General features: G+C 40.3%; 1 protein-coding gene across 1 annotated transcript in view; it reads right to left on the reverse strand.

The window, feature by feature from the left end:
• Positions 1-743: 743 nt before the first annotated feature.
• LOC118751476 (protein lingerer-like) overlaps positions 744-23,575 on the reverse strand; it is a 39,370-nt gene continuing 16,538 nt past the window's right edge. Inside the window, exons 3-4 of the mRNA XM_036486312.1 lie at positions 4,010-4,240; positions 744-3,892 (exon numbers count right to left, since the gene is read on the reverse strand). Coding sequence (XP_036342205.1) covers positions 2,052-3,892; positions 4,010-4,240 — 2,072 coding nt within the window. The 3' untranslated portion in view covers positions 744-2,051. The remainder of the gene's footprint in view (positions 3,893-4,009; positions 4,241-23,575) is intronic.

Raw genomic sequence — 23,575 nt, forward strand, 5'->3', positions numbered from 1 at the left:
ATTTTAAAAATTTTCGGCCATTTGGTATGCTGTACCAGGGTCAACAACTGTGCCAAATTTGGAAGAAATTGGTGCAGCGGTTACCAAAATATGCACATGTAACTATAAGTGGGCGTGGCTACGCCCATTTTTCAAAAATTTTTAATGTTCTTATTTCTCGTCTAAAAGCTATTCTAAATTTCAATTTTGAGTGAATTATCTTCAGTAGTTACTAAAATATCGCAGTTTTCTTATTTCTGAAAATTACCGTTATATGGGAGGTAGGCGTGGTTATTGTCCGATTTCGCCCATTTTCAATACCATCCGTCCTACGCCCAAAAGAAGTGCATATACGAAGTTTCGTTAAGATATCTCAATTTTTACTCGAGTTATCGTGTGCACAGACGGACGGACGGACGGACGGACGGACGGACGGACGGACAGACAGTCACCGCTTAATCGATTTCTCTTTTCATTCTGATCATTTATGTATACATTTGTCTATATCTATCTCGATTCGTTTTGCCTGTTACAAACAACCGTTATGTGAACAAAGTTATAATACCCTTGTGCACAAGTGCGCTCGGGTATAAAAATTGGTTTAATGCGCTCTAACAACGACAATTTTCTATGTTACTGCTATTACTTATTCGAGTGCGTGACAACGCCGAACCAATGTTTATATTACGCGTCAACGTTTTAGGCTCAGCAGTAAAATCAATCGATATGTGATGAGTTTGGTCATTTTTTTGGAAACCGGGCGGTTAGTCTTTGATTTGTTTTGCCTTACTCAGCATAGCTTTTCGCCTTGACTGCTATTCTCGCTCTCACTGCCGTCGACGTCATCTGCCTGTCTTTTTGTGAGGTTCTACGAATACTACCCAAAACGGCGTCACCGTGAGTAAAAACGCAAATACACACATACACTTACATATCGTCATATAAAGAACAAAACCGCGTATGTGAGGTTGCATAAATTATTTTTTAGAGAGCAAAAACACTCATATTTCAAAATGGGTTTCTATTTTATAACGCAAACGCATTTCTGGCTCGTATATTTCAGGACGAATGGATAAGGATTGAGCCAAGAGTTTGTGTGAGCAAATCCAATTTTTGGCAGCAAATGTCAGTTACGCGGTTTACCCAGTTTTGTACTTTAAACGACGATATGTATAGTTTGTGGGCCCAAATGCATCGCTATTGATAGTATCGCGAGAGTTAGTATCTCATAGGTATCACTCCGTGTACCTCTAAGAATTAGAGATGCAAAGGTGGGCCGATCGCGTACCGCTAACCCTCTATTTGTCGATTTGACAACATCTACCATTCTGACACGTCATAAGATACATTTTTCACATTGCATAGTTTTGTTTTCTTTCTTCAAACTCTCTCATTCTAAGTATTTAGTGCAGTGATGCTCGGAGAGTGCTTTTACTCTGTGCGCGCCCATATAAAAACTATAGAGGGCTTTGGAGAGTTCCGCCCGCGGGCGCTGTTTTGAGCATCACTTATTTAGTGGCATCACACCGGGCTAATCTCTCAATTGCCGGAATATTGTATTCTATCCTTCTTGATGCTTATTGCAGGAGTTAATATCACATACGCGTTGATCGTGTATTCTTAATTCTGCTTCGAATCTTTAAAATTACTGTCCCAAATCATGTCAATTATACGTGTAAATGGATATCTGGTGAGGCTCTTGCCTTTTTTTTTTAAATATTTACGACGCTTTGAGTATTTTGCATACTCATCAATATAGTTGTATGGGCGTTCTGATGTTAACAATTTGAGTTTACTTAGAGTTCTTGTTCTCCTGTTTCGTCTTATTACTTAACAATTAATTAAGAATGCATAGATTTTTCTAGTAATGAACCACATTGCTACTTATATTCGGATTGCGTTGAACTATTTTCATTATGTTCAAAACCGTATACGAATTGGTTCGTTTCAATTAATTTAAGTTACGTTTGTTGGTGTTTTGACCGTCTTTGCCGTGTACTTGCGTTCTGTGAGCTTAGCTTTGCGTTCGGTGTTATCTAGGCGATCTTTAGTTTATCGCTCATGAGTGGTTCTCACGCATTGCTATGATGTTGGGCTGCGGAAGTTTGTTGCTGCTGTTGTTGATGGTGGTGTAGCACTGCACTGTTAGTCGTCGCTGTCGCAGAGTTGGCGACAGTGAGAAAGTTGAGTGCACGCGCGTCGTTGTGCAAACGAAGCGCTTGTTCCAGGCGGTGCTCCTGCAGGCGTATTGCCTCGCTAAGATCGGAGGTCAGCTGTGACTGTTGCGACGCTGGGGCCGTTGATTGCTGTAAGCTGCCGGCAGCATTTAGCTTCTGTTGTTGTTGCGACGTTGTGAGCTGGTGCTGTTGTTGCTCTTGATGTTGCATCGCCGCGTCACTGTCGAGTTGTTGCTGATGCTGCGTTTGATGTGCTTCCGCTTTGACCTGAATCGAGGAGTTGTTTTGCGTTGCCGCGCTTTCGCTACTACCAGCGGACATTAAGTTACTCGGGCCGGTTACGGAGGTATGTGAGCCCGAACCGCCACCGCCGATGACACTGTTTGACGCGGCCACCGATGCCGCCAGACGAAAGGCCGCCTCCGTGTGTGAACGAAGTATGGCTTCGGCATGTTGATGCATACGTAGTGCTGTTTCGGGGGAATGTGGCTGCTGCATTTGGTTGAGATGATGATGGTGGTGATGATGGTGGTGAGAGGCGGGATTTTCCAATGACGCCGTTGCCTGATGTTGAACTTGATGGTCGCTGCTGGCTGATGGCATGCTGTGTTGGTTGTAATTGGCGTGGGTTGTCTGCAGATTGGTCGTTGCGTGGTGCTGCACATGACCGTGAGCATGTTGGTCAAGCTGCTGGTGCATGCCGCTTAGTGAGTCTACAACACCCATGCTGGAGCGCATCATGGTGTCGCGCATGGCAGTCATTGTCGCAACCGCGCTAACAGCAGATGCATCTGCCTGCAGGTTCGTCATTCCTGTACGCGGTGAGGTGGCACCTACCCGGAGCCCACTGGACGAAAGCGGCGTTGCGCTCGACGTTTGATTGTTGTCAATGGCGGATACTTGTTGCTGGGTTTGTTGCTGCTGCTGCTGATTCTGCTGCGATTGCAGCTGCTGACTAGATATATTGCTAATCATATTGCCAGCGCTGGATGCAGACCCACTGCTACCACCGCCTATACCAACTCCACCACTGGCTACATTAGCACCGCCGACTTGCTGCTGGCTGACTTGGTTGATGCGCATCGCTGCAGCCAAGTTTACAACGGCAGCTTGCACACTTGATCTGGTGGAGTCGACGCAGCCGACCGGCGATGTCATACCCATGCCAGACACACCACCAACGTTTACACCGCCGCTCACTCCCACGCCACTTGCCGATGCAGCCACAGCGGCTGCTGCGGCTGATGCTGCTGCCATTAGTGACATACGGTTGGCCACGTGCAGGCCCGAGTCGACGCCAACCCCATACTGACTGGTCAGGTGAGGATTACTGCCTGTGCGACTAAGCAGCTCATTGATTTTGTTGCTGTTGCAGTTGTTGTTATTGTTATTGTTATTGTTATTGTTATTGTTATTATTATTGTTTAGCAAGTGTATGCCACTACCCTGGTCCGAGGCAGCAGACGATGACAAGCGTCCCGTCGAAGAGCATTCCGAGTTGGCCGAAGGCGACGGGCACAAAGAATTCGAGCCACCACCATCGCCCAACAATGGCAGCAAACTTGCACCGCCGTTACCACCACCACTACTCGGCCCACAGCCAGCTGATGCGGCTAGTGTGGCTGCCAGTAAGGAGTCACGTTCACGCCTCTCTGCCGCGGCTCGTGATAAAACATATTGCGCTGCAAACTGATGCTTAGGATCCATGCGCATGTGTTCCATGTGTGTGAGAAGACCTGAATAAAAGGGAAAGACAATAGATTGAAGTTATTCGTATCTGGAAAAAAGAATAACTTTTTTCTTACTTCTTTTCTCAGAGCGTTTAGAAAATAATCTTACTAAATTATGCTTACCGTTTTCGTGTGTGAACACCGCCTGGCATACCGAACACGGCCACATGCGCAGGCTATTTGTGAGCTGTGTTGTCTCCGGATGGCAGGCCAAGTGCTTGCGCAGGGAGCCCTCGTTTACGTAATGCTTACCGCAGACCGGACACGGATGGTTGGCAGTGCGCCGCTTGGCCAGATACACATCGTTGGACGTTGATTGTAAACAGCCGGAACCAGAATTGTCTATGTAAGGACCTAATGCAGAATGAAAAATAAAAATTAAAGTGGTAAGAATCCGAAATGCAAAATGCAATTATTTGTGTTGCATTCCCATTAAAACGTGGCATAGTGCTATCTGTACGTACATGTGTAGCAGGCCCGGCCGCGAGGGGGGTGGGGTTGGGGGTTTAAACCCTCCTATGGAGGGAAATCTTTCTTTCTTTGCTAGAGCTTATAAAATATTGCAAAAACCGCGTTTTTTTGAGACTTTGACCTCGTGGGAACTTTGTGCTTACGGATTCGTAATCAGCACAAAAAAAATCTGCCAAAAACAGCTTTAACATTTGCAGTACCAAAATGTTATTATATTTTTGTTGGGCTGTGTTAAACATTAAAAAATAAGCACCTGCGAAAAATTTGTTAAAATCGGATATCGGAAAGACGCGTCTCAAGGCCCTAAAAATCAGCAAATACATGGAATTTTTCACAAAGCGGTCAATATTTTGTCTATAAGTCAGTGGGAAGTTTAATATACATATGTATTTAAATGGCACTTGATGGAGTTTTGTCCCCCGATATCAAAAATAGCTACAGTAGTTTAAACTTCGCCATCTTTAAAAAAAAAAATTTGGGAAAAAGCCGTGAGGCCTTTTGAAAAATTCAACATGGCGTCTCAACTAAGGCATCTAAACTAACCGTAAATTAGATTTTGCACCAGAGAACCAAAAACTAAAATAGAAAAGTTGCCTACAACTTTGGCATTTGAATATGCTACGCATTTTTATCAGAAATTGTTGAAATATGGCGGAAACCGTACAATGCAAAAACTTTTCGCACTTCTTGCTAATTATTTACAATAAAAGTGATTTTTTTTAAGTTTGTATAAAATTATAATTTTACGTGGAAAGAACCTCAATAACTTTAAAAGTTGTGAGGTTCAAAAATTGGTTAGCCATATTACATCGGATGGCAAAACTACTTCAAGTGCCATTAAAATATGTTAAATTTCTCACAGAACTACAGGCAAAATTGCATGACTATGCTGAACTTTGGGGCATTTCGAGGCCCGTCTTTCCGTTTCCGTTTTTTTGCAGAGCACGTTTTTATGAACAAAGGAACATTTCTCGGGGGAGTCTTGCTTTGTAACTTAACAAAATTTTTTTTCATACAACTAAGGAGCAGGCATGGACAGAGAACGAGCACAAAATGGGTTAGCTTTTCTCAATATTCATCGCAATCTGGATGTAAATGTTTACTCAGTATTAAAACTATTTTTATCTATACCTCGGTGACTTTTCTTTGAGTTTTGCGAAATTATATCCACAATTAAATACAATATGCTGAATACTATAAATAAAACAATGATATTCTTGGTTGTTAGGAATGACTTTACATAAAATGATGCAAATGGAAAATGGGCAGGCAAGTCAATTAGTTTATGCAACGTGTGCGGGAGCACACAAGCTATACCGGGCAGTACACGGGAAGATACAGACTGCACCAAAAACTCATGGATCTAGGTTAATGAATTCAAAAATTAATTAGAAGAAAATCGTTTTTCTGAACGCGCGGATTTAGGTTTTACCCTACTCATTTTACATTTAAGGAGGGAAGGAAGTCAAAGTTTTCCGAAATAATTATTCGTAACCCGAGTTTTTATGGTCAATTCAAATATCTGAAATTGCAGATTTTAACAGTTTCTAAAGTGTTTTTAGTTCATTATCTAGTTTATATAAGTATGTGCATACATAAAGAATGTACACGAAAAAAACTGGTCACAGTTAAAACGTTCTAAAACATAAATATATTAATGGAATTCAAGGATATTTACATATATTTACATCTAAACTTAGTTTTATTGAAATTCGTTAAAAAAGAGTTAATTCTCCTTGTAATAAGCAAACGATCGCAATTTTGACTTTATGTCCTTCATTAGCCCTTGCACAGAAGTTTCAGTGATTTCCTCGGAAACCAGCTGCCATTTATTTTTGAATTGTTGTGCGTTTTTTACAGCTTTGTGGGTCTTAAGAAGTTTGGATTTCATAACGGCCCAGTAGGTTTCGATCGGCCGATGCTCTGGACAATTAGGTGGATTCACCTCTTTTGCTACAAAATACACTTTGTTTCTATGTTACCATCCTAAAGCCATTTTTCCGTAATGACATATCGCGAGATCAGGCCAAAAAAGGACTGGATCTTTATGAAGCCGTATAAGAGGTAAAAGTCGCTTTTGCAGACACTCCTTAACATAAATTTCTTGGTTAATTGTACCAGTGCTTACAAAAGGATCACTTTTGAAGCCGCATTGGCAAATTGTCTGCCAAATGAGAAACTTTTTGGGAAATTTGTCAAACTTTTTGTTTTTATATTTATCTGCAACATTGCCTCTTTTATTTGCAGTGTGAAATTCGCGGCCCCGGATTTGTTTAAAATCGGCTTTTACGTACGGTTCGTCATCCATAACAATACAGCCAAATTTTTGTATGAGACTGTCGTACAATTTCCGAGCACGTTGTTTCGCCAACAAATTTTGCTTACCGTTGCGGTTAGGTGCTGCATTCACTTTGTAAGAACGTAGTCCTGCTGTTTTGCATACTTTTTGTATATACGAAGACGACATGTTTAATTTTTTGCCGACATCTCTTACCGAAAGTCCAGGATTTTTCTTAAAAGCAGATAACACTTCCTTTGCCTTAATTTCGCAAGCAAATCCCATTTTTCTGCCACTACCAGGGTTCCTTTTTAAAGATAAACATTCATTGTATTTTTTAAGCACATAAGTAACGGTAGACTTTGGAAATTTTAGCTTTTTTGCGATGTCGTTATGGAACATGCTGGGATTTTCCAGCTTTTTGCGCAGTATTAACTCGCGATCGATTTCTTTCTTGGTCCTCGTTTCTATATTGATTTTTGTTACTAAAAAGAAATGATGCAGTAAGGTGGAAAATGCTTCCAGCTTTTTAAGTGTCTACCGATTTTTATTTTAATGTTATGATTAACCGAGCTATGCTTGGTTATGTGCGACCAGTTTTTTTCGTGTACATTCTTTATAAGTGTTATAACGAATTCGAAATATAAATACCTTATTTTGCTTAAAAATTTTTTTTTAGAACTTAATCTTATTCGTTGTTTTTATTAAAATTTCGGAAAATGTAAAAACAACCTTACGTCAATAAATGCTCAACTTTAAAAAAATATAGCTCTTCATTTTAGCTACTATTAGTATTATTTAGCTCTTTTTAGCTCTTCTTTCGGCCGTTTTAGCTCCAAACGAAATTTTTCTCTGGCAACACTGTTTCTGCCTTGAAAAAGCTTCACACCCCAAATTATTATGATTTCTGTTATTCGGCTTTATATTAAAAAACACGAAAAATCTATTAATGTTTGATTCACTTTAGAAAGTACAGTTAGAGCAGCGTACTAGTGCATTAAGAGTTTGAAGAAATTGTCATGAAGAACTTCAAATAGCGAATATGGGCCCAAAAATTGTTTAAAATTCGAGCTGGTCCAGAAATTAATGCGCGAGGAATAGAGGACCTAAATTTAATGGAAAATATTCGAGAATGGTTGTTTTACAAGGACACGCAGCGAGTTGTTGATGTTTCAAGCTTTGTATACAATTAGTATAGAAAGCGTGAAATAGTAATAGTATAGAAATAGAAAGAGAGAAAGAGGAAAGATTACATCTTAATACACTATTTTTTCTTCAATATAATAATCCTCACTAATATTATAAATCCGAAAGTGAGTTTGTTTGTTTGCTACGCTTTCACACTTTAACTACTCAACCGATTATCATGAAATTTTGTACACTCCTGTCATTTAGCCCAACTTAAAATATAGAATACATTTAATCTCGATTAGAAAAGGGGGCGTGGCATCCTTACTAATATTATAAATCCGAAAGAGAGTTTGTTTGTTTGCAACGCTTTCACACTTTAACTACTCAACCGATTATCATGAAATTTTGTACACTCCTGTCATTTAGCCCAACTAAAAATATAGAATACATTTAATCTCGATTAGAAAAGGGGGCGTGGCACCTCCCATACAAACGGAGTTGTTCATACTGCATTTCTCAGGAAATATTTTTGGTACATTAATTAGTATGGAGATATATAAAATCATTATCTACTCATGGATAAGGGCTGCCACCTTTTACAAAAAATCAAATTCAACTTCAATTAAGGGAGTTATTTATTTGAAAATTATATTAATAAAAATGGATGTCAAGAGGCTTAAAAAATCTGTAGTTTGAATGTATCTTGAAAAGGGTTGCCACCTGTTTGAAAAGTCAAATTTAAATTTATCTGAAGAATTAAAATATGGCTGTCAAAAGAAATATTGATAAGAAACTTTTAGTTTGAAAGTTTTGAATAATATTGAAGTGTTCCACAAGGGTTGCCACATTTTTTAAATTAAATTCAATTAGTTTAAATAAAATATTATAATACTAGCAGACCCGGCAAACTTCGTTCCGCCCAAGCTTAATTTTATCATTGAAACATTTTGGTCCAACATTTTCACCAACAATTCACGTATACGATTTCCATTGGCACGCTCATCGGCTAATATTATGGTCTGGTGGTCTTTTGCCGCCTTAAATAACCTAACGAAAGTGTTATGTCCGTGAAGAAGTTCTTAAAATTCTCTAATTGTGCAGCGTTTCATAGAACGGTTAATCTCACAACGAAATTAATTTGAAGAACATTTCCTCTTCACTCCCTGGCGGCAACAGTGATCCGGTTCTATAGTGAATCTGCCCCAGAAACTTTATAGTATAGTTGGTGGCAACTTCAAAATGGATGCGTATAATTGTTCTACAGAAATCCAATATACATGGACTTTGTATGGGAGGTGCCACGCCAAATAAAAAAATAGCGATTTCTTTTTAGCCTATAACCATCATTGGGACGTCTGAGGTAGGTGTCCGAAATTTCAAAAAAATCTGTAGGGCCGTTCTCGAGCTTTGCGAACATAAAAAAAACGGCTTTCAAAATATATATTAGTATAGATTGGTAGGGATCGAAATGGTTTTGAATATGTATCACAATATGTATGAGTGTCACACGAAACAGGTTTGAAAAGGTTGCCAACTGTTCAGAAGGTTAAATTCAAACTATTAATAATTTAAATGAATTACTACAATATGGGTATCAAAACTACATGTTTAAAATCTCAAATTGAGTTCAGGGGATAAGTTAATAGAAAAAGTATGATAAGTGAGAAAGAATGTTTTATGCAGTTTGAAATTATTTTGAAGATGGTTAAACAAATTTTAAACCTCCTGTTTTTTAATTGAGTTTTCTTGAAATAAATTTTACTCAATGTAGCACGTAGAAATTTCGTACACTCAGCGAAGCGGGTGAGGGCGTCTAGTATCAAATAAATAAAATTAATGTGAAGAGAATCAAAAGAATATTCCGAGAATGGCGGTGTTTCTTAAAAAGCCGTAAAGAAAAAAGCGTGCAAAGATAACTACTTCTTTTTTGACACCTTCGTTCGGAAAGATAATTTTTCAAAATTGGGTCAAAGAGTTATTGAAGAAGAAAAATTCTCTGGAACGCTTTTGTGTCACTCACCTTCAAATTAATTGTATTAATGTCCGTTTACTTTTTATTGAAAATCTAGGTAATTTTGATAACAAAATTGTTTTTGTTTTTTAATTTCAATAATGTAATTTTATTTCTTATAAACAGTGTGATAACAAATTTGACGTATTTCTTTGGGTATCTTGTGTAGTTCTTATGACTATAATTCCTTCAGCGCAAAATGCTTATTTTAATACTGAAAATAAAGAAAATATAACAAATATTGTTTGGAAGTATCTTTGCGTTAATGGCCTCAAATTCCCCTTTTTATTGGTACACTTACAGACTCAAAAATAACAGGTTGGAATCATATGTGATCGGTGCATAACATTCTTAGTATAGTTATTTCAAAATGCTAAATACATAAAACTTTGTCTAAAATACGACCATGAATTTCATGCACACATAAGGGCTTTTTAGATCTTTTGCGCAGAGTGGTGAAAGAATTTTAGCATATATACTTAAAAGTGGTATTTACATGGATCTCAAGCAAAAATCTGATGTTCGTAAAATGCTTGGAAATCGTGCGTGGCACCGCCACTTCACCAATCTGTACAAAATTAGATATACACATTGCGCCTGACAATTGAAAATTTTAAAATCGGACAAAACCCTCCCTCTAGAAATATCGCTAACTTTGAGTTTTCGAAAATTACCGATTTTACTTATAATTTTTTTAGCATGTAGAAAGTGAATGGTGCAAGAATTTGTTGTTTCCTCAATGGATTTCAAACAATTCGATGCGTTATTTAGTCAGTTTAGAAGTCAATAAATGGTTTTATTTCCATTCGTCTTTATTCCATACATCCTAGGTATGAAAAAAATGCGTCCATACGATTTTTCCAAATATGTATGTATGCTTAAAAAAATACTCGCAGCTATAAACTTTAAGTTTGTTTTTCTTATGCAACAAATCGTGTATTCTGTGTATTCGTTTTATGTTGTCTACCTGCATTATCGTGTGATTTTTTGTTGCTAGCGGTACAGTATATTTTGCTTTGCTGCCTTTGTGCTTAAGTGCACATGCGAAATGCGCATCAGCGGCATTATTTTTAACATATATAAGAAAACTGCTCCGATAGATGCATTCAACATACCTGCACATTACCGATACCTGCCTTAAAAATTTTCAACTATTATCAATTATCAATTACCTGTACTGGCTCTACACTTACCCTAATTTTACCAGCTTTTATTTATTTTGCTCATCTCGCGGAACAACGAAAACGGCTATCATTTTATGTAGTTATATAGATAATTGGATACCATTCGAAAAAAATGTCGCTTGCAGAAATTTCTACGTAGTAAGTGCTCCTCCATTGTTTGGTTTCATAGGAATTTTGATACCTTCCTAATTGAAGTAGTAAAGAAAATTCGATTAAGTGCTTTTTTCGGTTAAGCACAAAAGTTTTTCGTGCAAAGAAGGATGGGCAGCTAAGCAAAATATACTGTACATCAAATACACATGCAACAACAACCACACTTACGCAAGATACAGCGAATACAAAGAAGTGCGAATTCCACTATTATTCAACATGTTTGGCGTGAAGCAGTCGATAATACTATATAGTATGTAATACATTACCGAATAATGTTACGTAATTAGGGATGTTGCGATACTACTGATATAATCTTGGTATCGATACTTTGGTTTCGATACTGGGTAAATCGGTATTCGATAATAAGGTGACGATACTATTGATACCCATATGGGTATTTTCTTTCGATACCGCTTAATATATCATAATAACATCAATATCAATATCATCTTCTTAGAAGCCATATTGTACCTAGAATTCTATTTAAGTATATTCCCTGATTAGTGACTCTATATTATCGTTTGCGCGAAATTTTATTTCCTATGCCCATTTAATACTAGTATCGATAATTGTATGGCATCGTACTGTTCTCAAACCGTATAAACACAGTAAATATACAGCGTAACGACATTGATTTGTTATACCCGAGCGCACTTGTGCACAAGGGTGTTATAACTTTGTTCACATAACGGTTGTTTGTAACAGGCAAAACGAATCGAGATAGATATAGACAAATGTATACATAAATGATCAGAATGAAAAGAGAAATCGATTAAGCGGTGACTGTCTGTCCGTCCGTCCGTCCGTCCGTCTGTCCGTCTGTGCACACGATAACTCGAGTAAAAATTGATATATCTTAACGAAACTTGGTACGTGAACTTCTTTTGGGCGTAGGACGGATGGTATTGAAAATGGGCGAAATCGGACAATAAACACGCCTACCTCCCATATAACGGTAATTTTAAGAAATACGAAAACTGCGATATTTTAGTAACTACTGAAGATAATTCGCTCAAAATTGATATTTGCAATGAGTTTTAGACGAAAAATAAGAATGTTACAAAATTTTGGCAAATGGGCGTAGCCACGCCCACTTATGGTTACATGTGTATAATATTGGTAACCGCTGCACCAATTTCTTCCAAACTTGGCACAGTTGTTGGCCTTAGTACAGCATACTAAATGGCTGAAAATTTTAAAAATCGGACAATAACCACGCCCACCTCCCATATAACGGTAATTTTCAGAAAAACGAAAACTGCGATATTTTAGTAACTACTGAAGATAATTCACTCAAAATTGATATTTGCAATGAGTTTTAGACGAAAAATAAGAATGTTACAAAATTTTGGCAAATGGGCGTAGCCACGCCCACTTATGGTTACATGTGTATATCTTGGTAACCGTTGCACCAATTTCTTCCAAACTTGGCACAATTGTTGTTCCTGGTACAGCATACCAAATGGCCGAAAATTTCTAAAATCGGATAATAACTACACCCACATCCCATATAACGGTAATTTCGAGAAATACAAAATCTTCGATAAATCAGTAAATATTGAAGCTAATTTATTCAAAATTGATGGTTGCAACAATTCTTTACCAGGAAATACGTTTATGACAAAATTTTGGAAAATGGGCGTAGCACCGCCCACTTGTGATCACATATATGTATCTCGCTAACCGTTCTAGCAATTTGTACCAAGCTCGGTATGGTTATTGTGCTAGCCACATAAAAGCAAACCGTTGAAAATTGTTGAAATCGGACTAAAATTGAGGCCGCTTTTCATATAACGGTAAATTTCAGATATGCTTGAAACTGCAATATTTCGAAATTTAAGGACGCTAATTTACTTAAAATGTATACACCCCGGCTTATCATGTAGCGGTAGCTTTCGGAAAGGTGGAAAACATATATTTAATACTTGCGCCGGGTATTTAATGTTCGGCTCCGCCCGAACTTAGACTTTCTTACTTGTTTTTATTTCTGTTTTTACGCAGAAAAGTAAAGTATGGAATCACATTACCAAGATTGACAAAAGCTCGGTTTAGTGCAACGTCTGTTTGAAAAATCTGAAATTTTCGTACATAGACAGCGTAACGACATTGATTTGTTTTTATTTCTGTTTTTCTGTTTTTACGCAGAAAAGTAAAGTATGGAATCACATTACCAGGATTGACAGAAGCTCGGCTTAGTGCAACGTCTGTTTGAAAAATTTGAAATTTTCGTACATAGAACCAGTGTTACCGTTGACAAATTTTCGAAAGTCGCAAAAAGTGTCACAGCCGAAAAAAAGTGTCTTGAAGTAATTCGAATCTTTTATACCACGTAATTTTACCTCTCGAAACTTCTTGGAGCATATTCATAGTCGAATTAAAATCGACTTTTAGGCTAGTTATATCTTATTGACATAATTTTCAATGGAAAATCTGTCAAAAAAGCTTCACCTAACATTAGACTCGACTTTATTTCATCTACGATTATTACCCATTATTTTGATTAAATTGCTAATGGAAATCATTTTCTGCAAAAAATACTTTTTTCTCTTAAAATAAAAACCGGTTGATGAGGGATATATTAAAAATACGCAATATTCATATTTTGCATTTATTATGAAAACAAAATTGCAGTTAAAAAAGTACTTACATCAATATAACACAAAAGCAACATTAGTAGATAAGAATTATTTCTACAAAGTTTAGCCTTTTAAGATTGTATATAAATTATCGCCGATTATTTGTTTGTACCAGTAGCCGAGAAAATGAATTTAACACAAATAACTTGGTGAAATCCTAAGCTAAAAATTTTGGCATAATAAAAAGGTTGAAGTCAGTGAAAATCCTGCCAGATATGTATTTTTTAAGCACCTTCAAAAAGTAATATTTTATAAAAAAATTGTCAAAATGTGTATATAAAATTTTTAAATTTTTAGCTACTTAAGCACCCTGCTGGTATATGGCAAAAAACATGTGATTAGTTTAACGGGACTTAGACAAAAAAACAATAGAAACTAGTAATTATGCGAGTTATTTGCGTAATATACATACTTATTAAAAATATAAATCTATGTATATACGAAAATAAAAGTTCCCCCCCTCCACTTTCCCATTAGCAACTCGCAATCGAGCAGGTTTTTCATTTAACAACGCTACCCTTACGGTCGCGTATTTTTTAATCGACCTTAGTGAACTCGGATAAATAGCCGAGTTGTGTTGTGTGACGAAATACATGCACGTCATTTAAGCGAGTGTTCTTTTGTAGCTCGGTTGCAAAAGAATGCACCTATAAAAATTATTTTTAACCTTTTACCATCCTTAGAACGCCTGCCATCATAATACTACTGGGTGGCGCCGAATGAGCTATATGGTTTGAATTCTTTATAACTTTTTTAATTATTATTTTTTCATTTTTGTTTTTCAGAAATTTGTGAAAAAGACTTGGGGAATTAATTATCAATCATTACACGATCGAACAACATGCAGAAATAATTTAATTTTATTTTTTAAACCAACGGTCTATTGTGTTGACACAGCGTGCATATCGTCGTCATTTTAATGTGCGCATTGCACCAACAGCGTCAGCAATAAACCATTTGATTGGAAATTTTCGTCAACATGGGTCTGTAAGAACCCTTCCTGGTGCCGAAAGATCAGCTATCGTGCGGTGTATCCTCCGAAAGGGTAATTGGCCCATATTTTTTTGAAAATGAAAGTGGTGTCTCAATCTCTGTCAACGGTGCTCGGACAATGTTGGAAAATTTTATTAGGCCAGCTGTGGAAAACCATCCAAACTTGTGGTTTCAACAAGATGGAGCCACAGCACATACTGCACGTGCCTCAATGGCTTTGTTAAGGGACATATTCGGCGAACGCATTATTTCGCGCACTAGCGATTTTAACTGGCCTCCACGTTCACCAGATTTAACAGCTCCTGACAGTTTTCTTTGGGGATATTTGAAAGAAAGAGTGTACGTTAACAAACCAAGAACTATTCTCCAACTCCAAACCAACATTCGAAATGAAATCATGGCCATTACACCCGAAATTCTGCGAAAAGTTATGGAAAATATGCTAAAAAGAGCACGTATGTGCGAGCAGAAAATGGACATCACTTACAGGATATCATTTTTCAAAGCTAATAGCAAAAAATGCCCCAATAATATACTGTATTTAAAAAAAAATTATAATAATCGCATAAATAAAAAACTTATAAACCATTTAAGCCATATAGCTCATTCGGCGCCACCCTGTACCTGCAAAAATGTCGTCAGTGACCCCCTTCAGAAATTGTGTTCCGTATATTTACTATATGAGGCCTTGAGCGCCAAAGGAGCCCAAAAGGAGAGGTATTTTATTACAAAGTTCATTGCACCTACGTGATGCTGCATATTATAGTAAAAGAAAACTACTAGGGCGTGCCGGGGCATTTTAAGGTGCACCTCAATTTATTTTGAGATATCAGTTAGCCTACTCTGGCGCTCAAGGCCTCATATATAAATTTACACATTTTGCTTTTCGTTTGGTATGTGGCATTTTATACACCCATATACTCATGTAAGTTGTTTAATAAAACATTGAGACACTACCTCTCTCAACTTAAGGGTTGCAAATAGTCTAGCTAGCAATCTAACAAACTCTTATAAAAATTATGCGACTAAACACTAATATAAACTTAAAATGATTTTTTTCCTTGCTTCGGCACGCATATGTAATAGGGCGGGTCGATAATTAAATTTTTCTCAAATCCCTTGGTTATAGTGAAAATATATTGTATCATGAAGTCAATATTAGTCTTTTATTTTAATTGTAAGAGCCCGCGCATCGCTCGCCTAGTGACCCACAGCACACTAGTCGAATAAGACCAATTCTTGTTGAAAATTCTGGGTTCAGCAAAAAGGTTTGGTGCATATTATTAAATAATAAATCCATTAACGCAAAAGATAAAGTCAAATATCATTTGTCGCAGCCCTTTAGCTTATCGTAATCTCAAAGCTATCTTTTTTCAATAAAATTTTAATGGTTCTCTTGATAATTACTCTGGCCTATAGTCAAAAGAGGTAAAGAAAATCATTTATATTCCTGGCGTGCATTTAGGTCGCTGGTTCCAAATATTCGAATCTTTGTTATACCCGAGCGCACTTGTGCACAAGAGTATATTAACTTTGTTCGCATAACGGTTGTTTGTAACAGTCAAAACGAATCGAGATAGATATGAACTGAAAAGGGAAGTCGATTAAGCCATGTCTGCCTGTCCGTATACACGATAACTCGAGCAAAAACCATTGGTACGTAGGTTGCCCTTTATCCAAGGTAGGTTGGTATTGAAAATGGGCGAAATCGGTCTGTAACCACGCCCACTTCCCATATAACGGTATTTTTGAAAAATGCATAAACTGCGATATACTTATCAGTAAATATTAAATGCAAATTGTTGAAAATTAGTATATGGAGTAGAATTGTGGTACAAAATAATATTGTTTTGAAGTTTTTGGAAAATGGGCGTGGCACCGCTCCCTTACGATGAAACGCTGTATCTCCGTAGCCGCTCCACCAATCTCTACCAAACTCGTTACGAGGCTTGGGTAGGGTCTAGCTAAGAAATATGTTGAAAGTCTTTGAAATCGGGTAAAAACCACGCCCACCTGCCATATAACGGTAATTCACAGAAACACGAAAATTGCGATAAATCAATAACTACTGGAGCCAATTCACTTAAAATCGATGATTGCAATAACTACTTAGCATAAAATTAGAATATTATAAATCTTTGGATAATGGGCGTGGCACCGCCCACTTATGACTACAAATGTGTATCTCGGTAACCGATTTATCAATTTCTACCAAACTCGGTGCACTTAATAATAAAATTACACCCGCTTCCCGTATAACGGTAAATTTCAGAAATACGAAAACTCCGATATTTCTATGAGGATGCTTATTTACTCCAAGTTAATAGTTACAACAATAAATAAGACTGCTATAGACTTTTAGGAATTGGGCGTAGCACCGCCCACTTTATAACTACAAAGGTGTACCTCGGTAACCACTTAATCGATTTGTACCTAACTAGGTTCAATTATATCATTAAGTCTAACTCTGCATATTATCGGAAACGTTTGAAATCGGGTAAACATCCCTACTTATCATGCAAAGGTAATTCAGGGAAAGTTGAAACTACGATATTTGATACCTGCGCCGGGTATATAAAGTTCGGTTTCGCCCGAACTTATACTTCTTTACTTGTTTAATATTATCTTTATTTTGCGAATTTTTGCAAGTTTAGGAACAATTTCGGCAGTTCTAATAGAATAGCCATTATTTGCCATCATCGTGAATAAATTTTCGTTATGCAAATGGGTATGGAAACAAAGAACAGGCACAACTTCTAGAAACACTAATTAGCTTACTTACGTTTATGCATACAATATAAAAATGCAAATAGGGAAATTACAAAAAATTGTGTCCAATATTTTGTTTATTTTAAAACAATTTGTTTATAATCTGAACGATTTTCATCATATTATTATCATAAATCGGTAACTTTAATGCCGATTTCGTTTCTACCGAAAAGTGCAACCTTCTCTTTGCCCTCTACGCACAAACACTAAGATGAGGGTGATGAGAAGGCAACATTTTTTGTAGAAACGAAAACGCCATAAGTCTCGCCTTCAATTTGGTAATTATTACGGCCCCTATTATGGTTCACAACTCAACTTAGCGTTGAGTTAATTGTATTATGTTTTTTTTTTTTTTTCGTAGGAGAGGGAAATGCTTTATGCACTGGCCGGGGGGCGCTAGTCTCTATACTACCTTCCCCGAGTGTGGGACTCCCACCGAAGCGTGTTGGGCTACCCACTAAAACCCAAACTCCCACCGCTCGCGCAAGAATCCCGCATCTGGCACCGCAATTCTGCATGTCTTCAGATGCAGGAGCGCGCTGTTAGAGCCTTGGGGCTGCTCTTTTGTAGGGGCGTTTCATTCGGGTGTCCTCAGTAGACAACCGTCCTCTCGTTTGCAGCGGAGTACGAATTTCACGTATCTCGCAACTGCTTCCCACTTTTCTGCGCTGGAAATCATTATCCCAACTATGTTGTCCGGAGTAATGTCTCCGTGTCTTTCTTCCAACATTCTGCGCGAAATCAAGAAGTGTTCGCAGGTGAAGAATGTGTGGTACACGTTATCTTCGACGTTTCCACAGTAGTGACAGAACGGTGAGTCCACCCTTCCCATTCTATGAAGATATTCTCGGAAGTAACCATGACCGGTGAGGAATTGCGTCAGGTAGAAATCGACTTCCCCATGTGGTCTGTTCAGCCATGTTTGAAGGTCGGCTATCAGGGAGTGTGTCCATCGACCTTTTGTGCTCGCGTTCCAGTTTTGTTGCCACTGCTGGATCAGTTGCTCGCGCGCCCTTGCCGCGGCAGCTGCTCCACCTATCTCGGAACTGAGATTGTAAATCTCTTTTCGCTCGTAAGCAAGTAGCTCAATTGGCATGACGCCAGAAATAACTAGAACCGCGTCCGCGGACACTACGGTATGCAGAAGCAATGCGTAGTGCCCCTTTGCGCTGTACCGAAGACATTTGAATCCGGTATTTTTTGACTTTCAATGCGTCAGCCCATATTTCTGCCCCGTACAGGAGCACCGATTGGACCGCGGTCATCAGAAGCTTCCTGCGGCATGGCTTCGGGCCGCCCACGTTCGCCATCTGCCGGCTTAGAGCCACCGTGCTCTGCGCAGCTTTTTCACATACTCCATGGATGTGTTCCCAGAATGTGAGTTTGCTGTCAAGCTTCACCCCTAGGTATTTTGTAGACCTAGAAGTCGTCACGAGTTGAGGTCCGACCATTATGTTTATAATTGTTGGGATCCGTTTCCTGGTGAGGAGCACGATCTCCGTTTTGGCTGTAGCCAATTGCAGACCGTGATCGCTCATCCATCCACTGACGTTGCGCATGACCTGGTTTAGCTTGAGCTGTGCTAGCTGGACATTTCTTGCTGTTATGACGGCTGCCACGTCGTCCGCGAAGGCGACAAGGAAGGCGCTCTCCGGAATTTCCGTGCGCAACAGACTGTCATACGTGGCGGTCCAGAGGTCCGGGCCGCTCCGCCGGTTATACGTCTCTTTCTCTGACCTTGTGTTGTGTCGTACAAAAGCCAACGGTCTCTGAGGTAGTCCCGGATCATATCTAGCAAGTATGTTGGAACCTTGAATGACCGTTCCAAGGCCTCCAGCATATCGTCCCATCTTGCCGAGTTGAAGGCGTTCTTGACGTCCAGTGTCACTAGCAGCACTATTGGCCGCGCCTGGTGGCAGGCTTCTTCGGGCTTATGTACCGCCTCGACTACTTCGCCAATTGCTCCTATAGTTGAGTGTCCCTTCCTGAAGCCATGTTGTCGGGGTGAAAGGCCTCCCTCGCTTTCTATGGCTGACGTCAAGCGTATTTTTAGCAGACTCTTCATCATTTTGCCTGCTGTGTCTAGCATGCAGAGTGGCCGGAAGGATGAAGGAGAGTTTGGGTCCCCTTTGCCCTTGGGTATAAGCACCAGTCTCGCCTTCTTCCATTGGCTTGGGAAAACCCGGGCCCTAAGGCAGCTGTTGTACATGTTAAGCGGAAGATCAGGGCTCGTTTCCGCTGCTAACCTGATTGCCTCCGCTGGTATGCCATCTGGGCCTGGAGCCTTGCCGGCTTTCATGCTTCGCAGGGCTAGCTTCAGCTCGTCTGTCGAAAACAGTGGTTCCTCGGCTTACTCCTCGACGAACACTGTGTCGGCTCTTAGTGAGTGTGTGGGAAATAGCGCATCCACTATATTCTTAACTCGGGCCTCTTCCATCGCCTGTGATGATGTATGGAACTTTTTCATCACTATTTTGTATCCCTGGCCCCAGGGATCGCGATCCACTTCGTCACATAGCGCTTTCCAGCAGTTCCGTTTACTCTTCTGTATCTCGGCCCCAAGTGCTTTCTTAGCGCTTTTGTAGGCTGCTGCTCTGGTCAGCGCCTCGGGTCTACCACGAGCGCGCGTTGCGAGTCTCCGCATTCTATGGCAGGCCCTTCGCAGCTCAGCAATTCGGTCATTCCACCAGTATACCTGCTTTTTACCTGACCATGCTCTCCTCTGTGGCATTGAGGCTTTGCATGCCCGGTGAATGCAGCGCATAGTTTCTTCGACCAGCTTAGTACAAGACTCCCTGTTGTGGATCTCTCCCGTTGTGGGTGAAATGCCTTGGGAATCTGCTAGGAGTGACGTATCGAACTTGCGAACATCGACCCTAGACGGGTTCCATCCTGGTTTCCTGCGAGGGGTACTACGTGTTTGCCCTCGCGTGATGACAGTGACTTGGAAGGTGATGTAGTTGTGGTCGCTACCACTCAGGTCTTCCATCACTCTCCATCCGTCAGCCCTTCGAAGAAGGCTTTCTGAGACCAGGGTTATGTCAGGGATAGAGTATCAGAAACCCGGCCTTCGATATGTAGGGGTCGTTCCGGTGTTGAGGATGGTCAGGCCAATGCGGGCTGCCATTTCAAGGACCAGTCTTCCCCTGGTGTTTGTTTGGGGCATACCCCATTCCACGCCTCTTGCGTTGAAATATCCAGCAACAATTATGTGGCCGGTTATATCGCGCAATTCGTCTTCAAGGTCTTCGAGCTTTCCCCTGAAGACAGGGACTGTGTCGTTTGGAGACAGGTAGCAGCTCACCAGAGTGATTTGCGCCATTTTAACCCAGACGTAACAGCGTCCGACCCCGCTGCTCTCGGCGCGATGGTTGGGGTTAGCAATCCATATCGCGGCCGAGTCTGATTGGTCAACATGCCAGGTTTCCTTTGTTCTATAGAGTTCACTGATGATGACAGCGTCTGCTCTTTGTTCAAGAACCAATTGGTCCAGCAGGTCATCAGCTACCCTACTCCTGTTCATATTGCCTTGTATAAATTTAATCATATTCTCCCAAGCTTTGTCTTAGCCTCAGCAAGGGCATCCCTGAAGGCCTTGCACGCTCCCGACCCGGGAAGGTGATGGGCATTTTTCTGTCCATCTCCTGCCGAGCACAGGTAGCAGCTTGGGCTTTCTTTACATGCAGAGGCTATGTGGCCCTGCTGACCACATTTCCAGCATGAACTGCTTCTGTCTGGGCTTTTGCATGCCGCCTTTTTGTGGCCATACCCCAGACAGCGGAACCACCTTTGGACATCCGCGCGCTCTCGGACGCGGCAGATAATCCAACCTACTCGCAGCTTCCCCTTTTCAATAAGAGTCCGGCCTGGCAGTTCGTCGATTTCCACCACAGCCATTCTTTGTTCTCGCGAGTTTACAGCGAGGAGAGAGACGCGGAGTTGGCCATTCATCTTGTCTCCTAACTCCCCGCGTATAGCGTTCTCCACTTCTGGGGCCGTGGTTAGGCAGTCCATGCCCAGAACTTCTAGACGTAAACGTCTAGTGAGAATACGGGCGTCTCCAAGCTGGCCAATGGCAGTGCACACATTTTCCGTAAATGCTGAGTGGTCGCCACAGCGCTCCATTTCGATGAGCACGCCGCCTTCGCGGGTTTTCCGAACAGATCGAATTACGGTCTCCGTCTTCTCGGGTTGGAGCTTACCACGTATCGTTCCCAGCACCTCTGCATAGGTTTTGCCTTCAGCTGGCTAAATGATTAATTTGGCGAGACTCTTCTTTTTTCTCACCCTCTTCTTTTTTTTGCGGCTGGTCGCCTCGCCCTTATTGACCAAGGGTTCACCTGGCGCTGGCCCTGGCTTGGGCTTTCTGCTTTTTCCAACCGTTTTCCATTGATTGTCTGGTACGGTTTTCTGTGCATTGTTATTATTATTACCATTATTGTTAGGATTATTAATAATAATGTTTTTACTATTATTATTATTAGTAGTAGTATTTTTTTTCTTTTCCGGCTCGCCTGTAGGGGAGTCGGATCGAGTTCGACCTCTCTTGTGCGAGCCAGGGCCAGCCTTCCGCAGCTCGGAAAGGGTAAACCCCTTCCGGCGCTGCTCTCGGAGGTAGCTTAATATATTTAAGCTCTCCTCGATTTGGGCCATACCTGTTTTTATGTCCATGTACACATTCTTCTGCTTAGAGACAGCGCTCTGCATCTTCTTCAAGACGAGCCGAATCTGGGCCAATTGCTCATCTTCATTGCCTTCGCAAGTTCCCAAGCTTGCGGTGACATGCTTGTCGCTGTTTGCAGCAGCCGGCGTTTGAAGACGACTATCCCGGCTGCCGGGAGTTGGCGTTTGGCAAGGTGTAGCCTTCTGCGCCACGCCGGCGGCTTTCTCCGTGCTCGTGGTGCCGGCATTTGCCTGCAGAGGAGTTTTTGGCGGGGAGCGCACGACTCTACTGTTCTTCCTGAATGCGCTGCATTCTTCCTCCATAACATCGACGTTGGTTTCATTTATTGGTTTTATTTTAATCAATTCCAATCAATTGGGTCTCCGCTTCAAGCCGCTATCTCCACACGTAGCACAGTCGCTTTTAAGTGTCCCGAAGTTCCCTTCTCTCAAAGGAGCAGGCCATCGCGAGGGTTGACACAAGTCCTTATGGGATATTGTGTTCAGAGCCAAGTTAGCGCAAAACCAGGAGTAAATCTCAACTGGACCTGTGCGGCCAACTAAATGGCGACGTGTATTGAACGTACTTGAAGACCTGCCAGGGTTTTAACGAGACGGAGGCGATTGCAGCATTAGCCCACCAGCCATTTCTGTGAGGTGTCACCCTCACATACTAAAGTGGCGGAATACTGCTCTCGCCAGCCCAATATCAGACTAATCGTATACATGCTCCAGTATGCCATGAACAGGATCTAACTGGTCTCAATCCTGGGATGCTTTTTGGGAGGCGGCATCTGTTCGCCCGGACACAGGAGATTCATCAAGCATTTCTGATCTTTTAAATCAGGCCCTCGTCTCCTGCCGCTCTTGGTCTGGGACTGCTTATTGGTTATTCGCAGCTAACCTACCGGAGTAGGCCGTTCACGATCCGCCCTGTGTGACCCCGGTAAGGTCCTGAGCTTAGCCCTTACCAATTGTATTATGTTAATGTATGTAAATACTTATATGCTTGAAAAAACTATTAACTTATCAAACGATTCCTAATCTTTGACAATATATGATTGACTTCATTCACAACGATCTTGAAAACTGACCAAATCGGCGTGACCAAGTCCATGGCGGTTTTAGTATTATATGAACATCCGAAAACAGTAAAACGTTTGAAATAAATCTCGTCTCACTTTTTTGTATTTTTCACTTGGTTGCTGAAGTAATGAAAAATTTAAAACTCATAAGGGAAAATTATACTTTTTGTAAGTTTAATCTCAATATCTTAAAAACTTGTAGACTTATTGAAAAATGATAACTGAACGTAAGGTACTAATTTTAATAACCCTTAATTTGATATATTATAACAATTAACGCATTCCATAGATATCACAAGCCAAAGTTTCATTTTCA

The sequence above is a fragment of the Rhagoletis pomonella genome, unplaced genomic scaffold, assembly GCF_013731165.1.
Source record: "Rhagoletis pomonella isolate Grant_MI unplaced genomic scaffold, Rhpom_1.0 Rhpom_scaffold_00729, whole genome shotgun sequence".
NCBI classification, from domain to species: Eukaryota; Metazoa; Arthropoda; class Insecta; order Diptera; family Tephritidae; genus Rhagoletis; species Rhagoletis pomonella.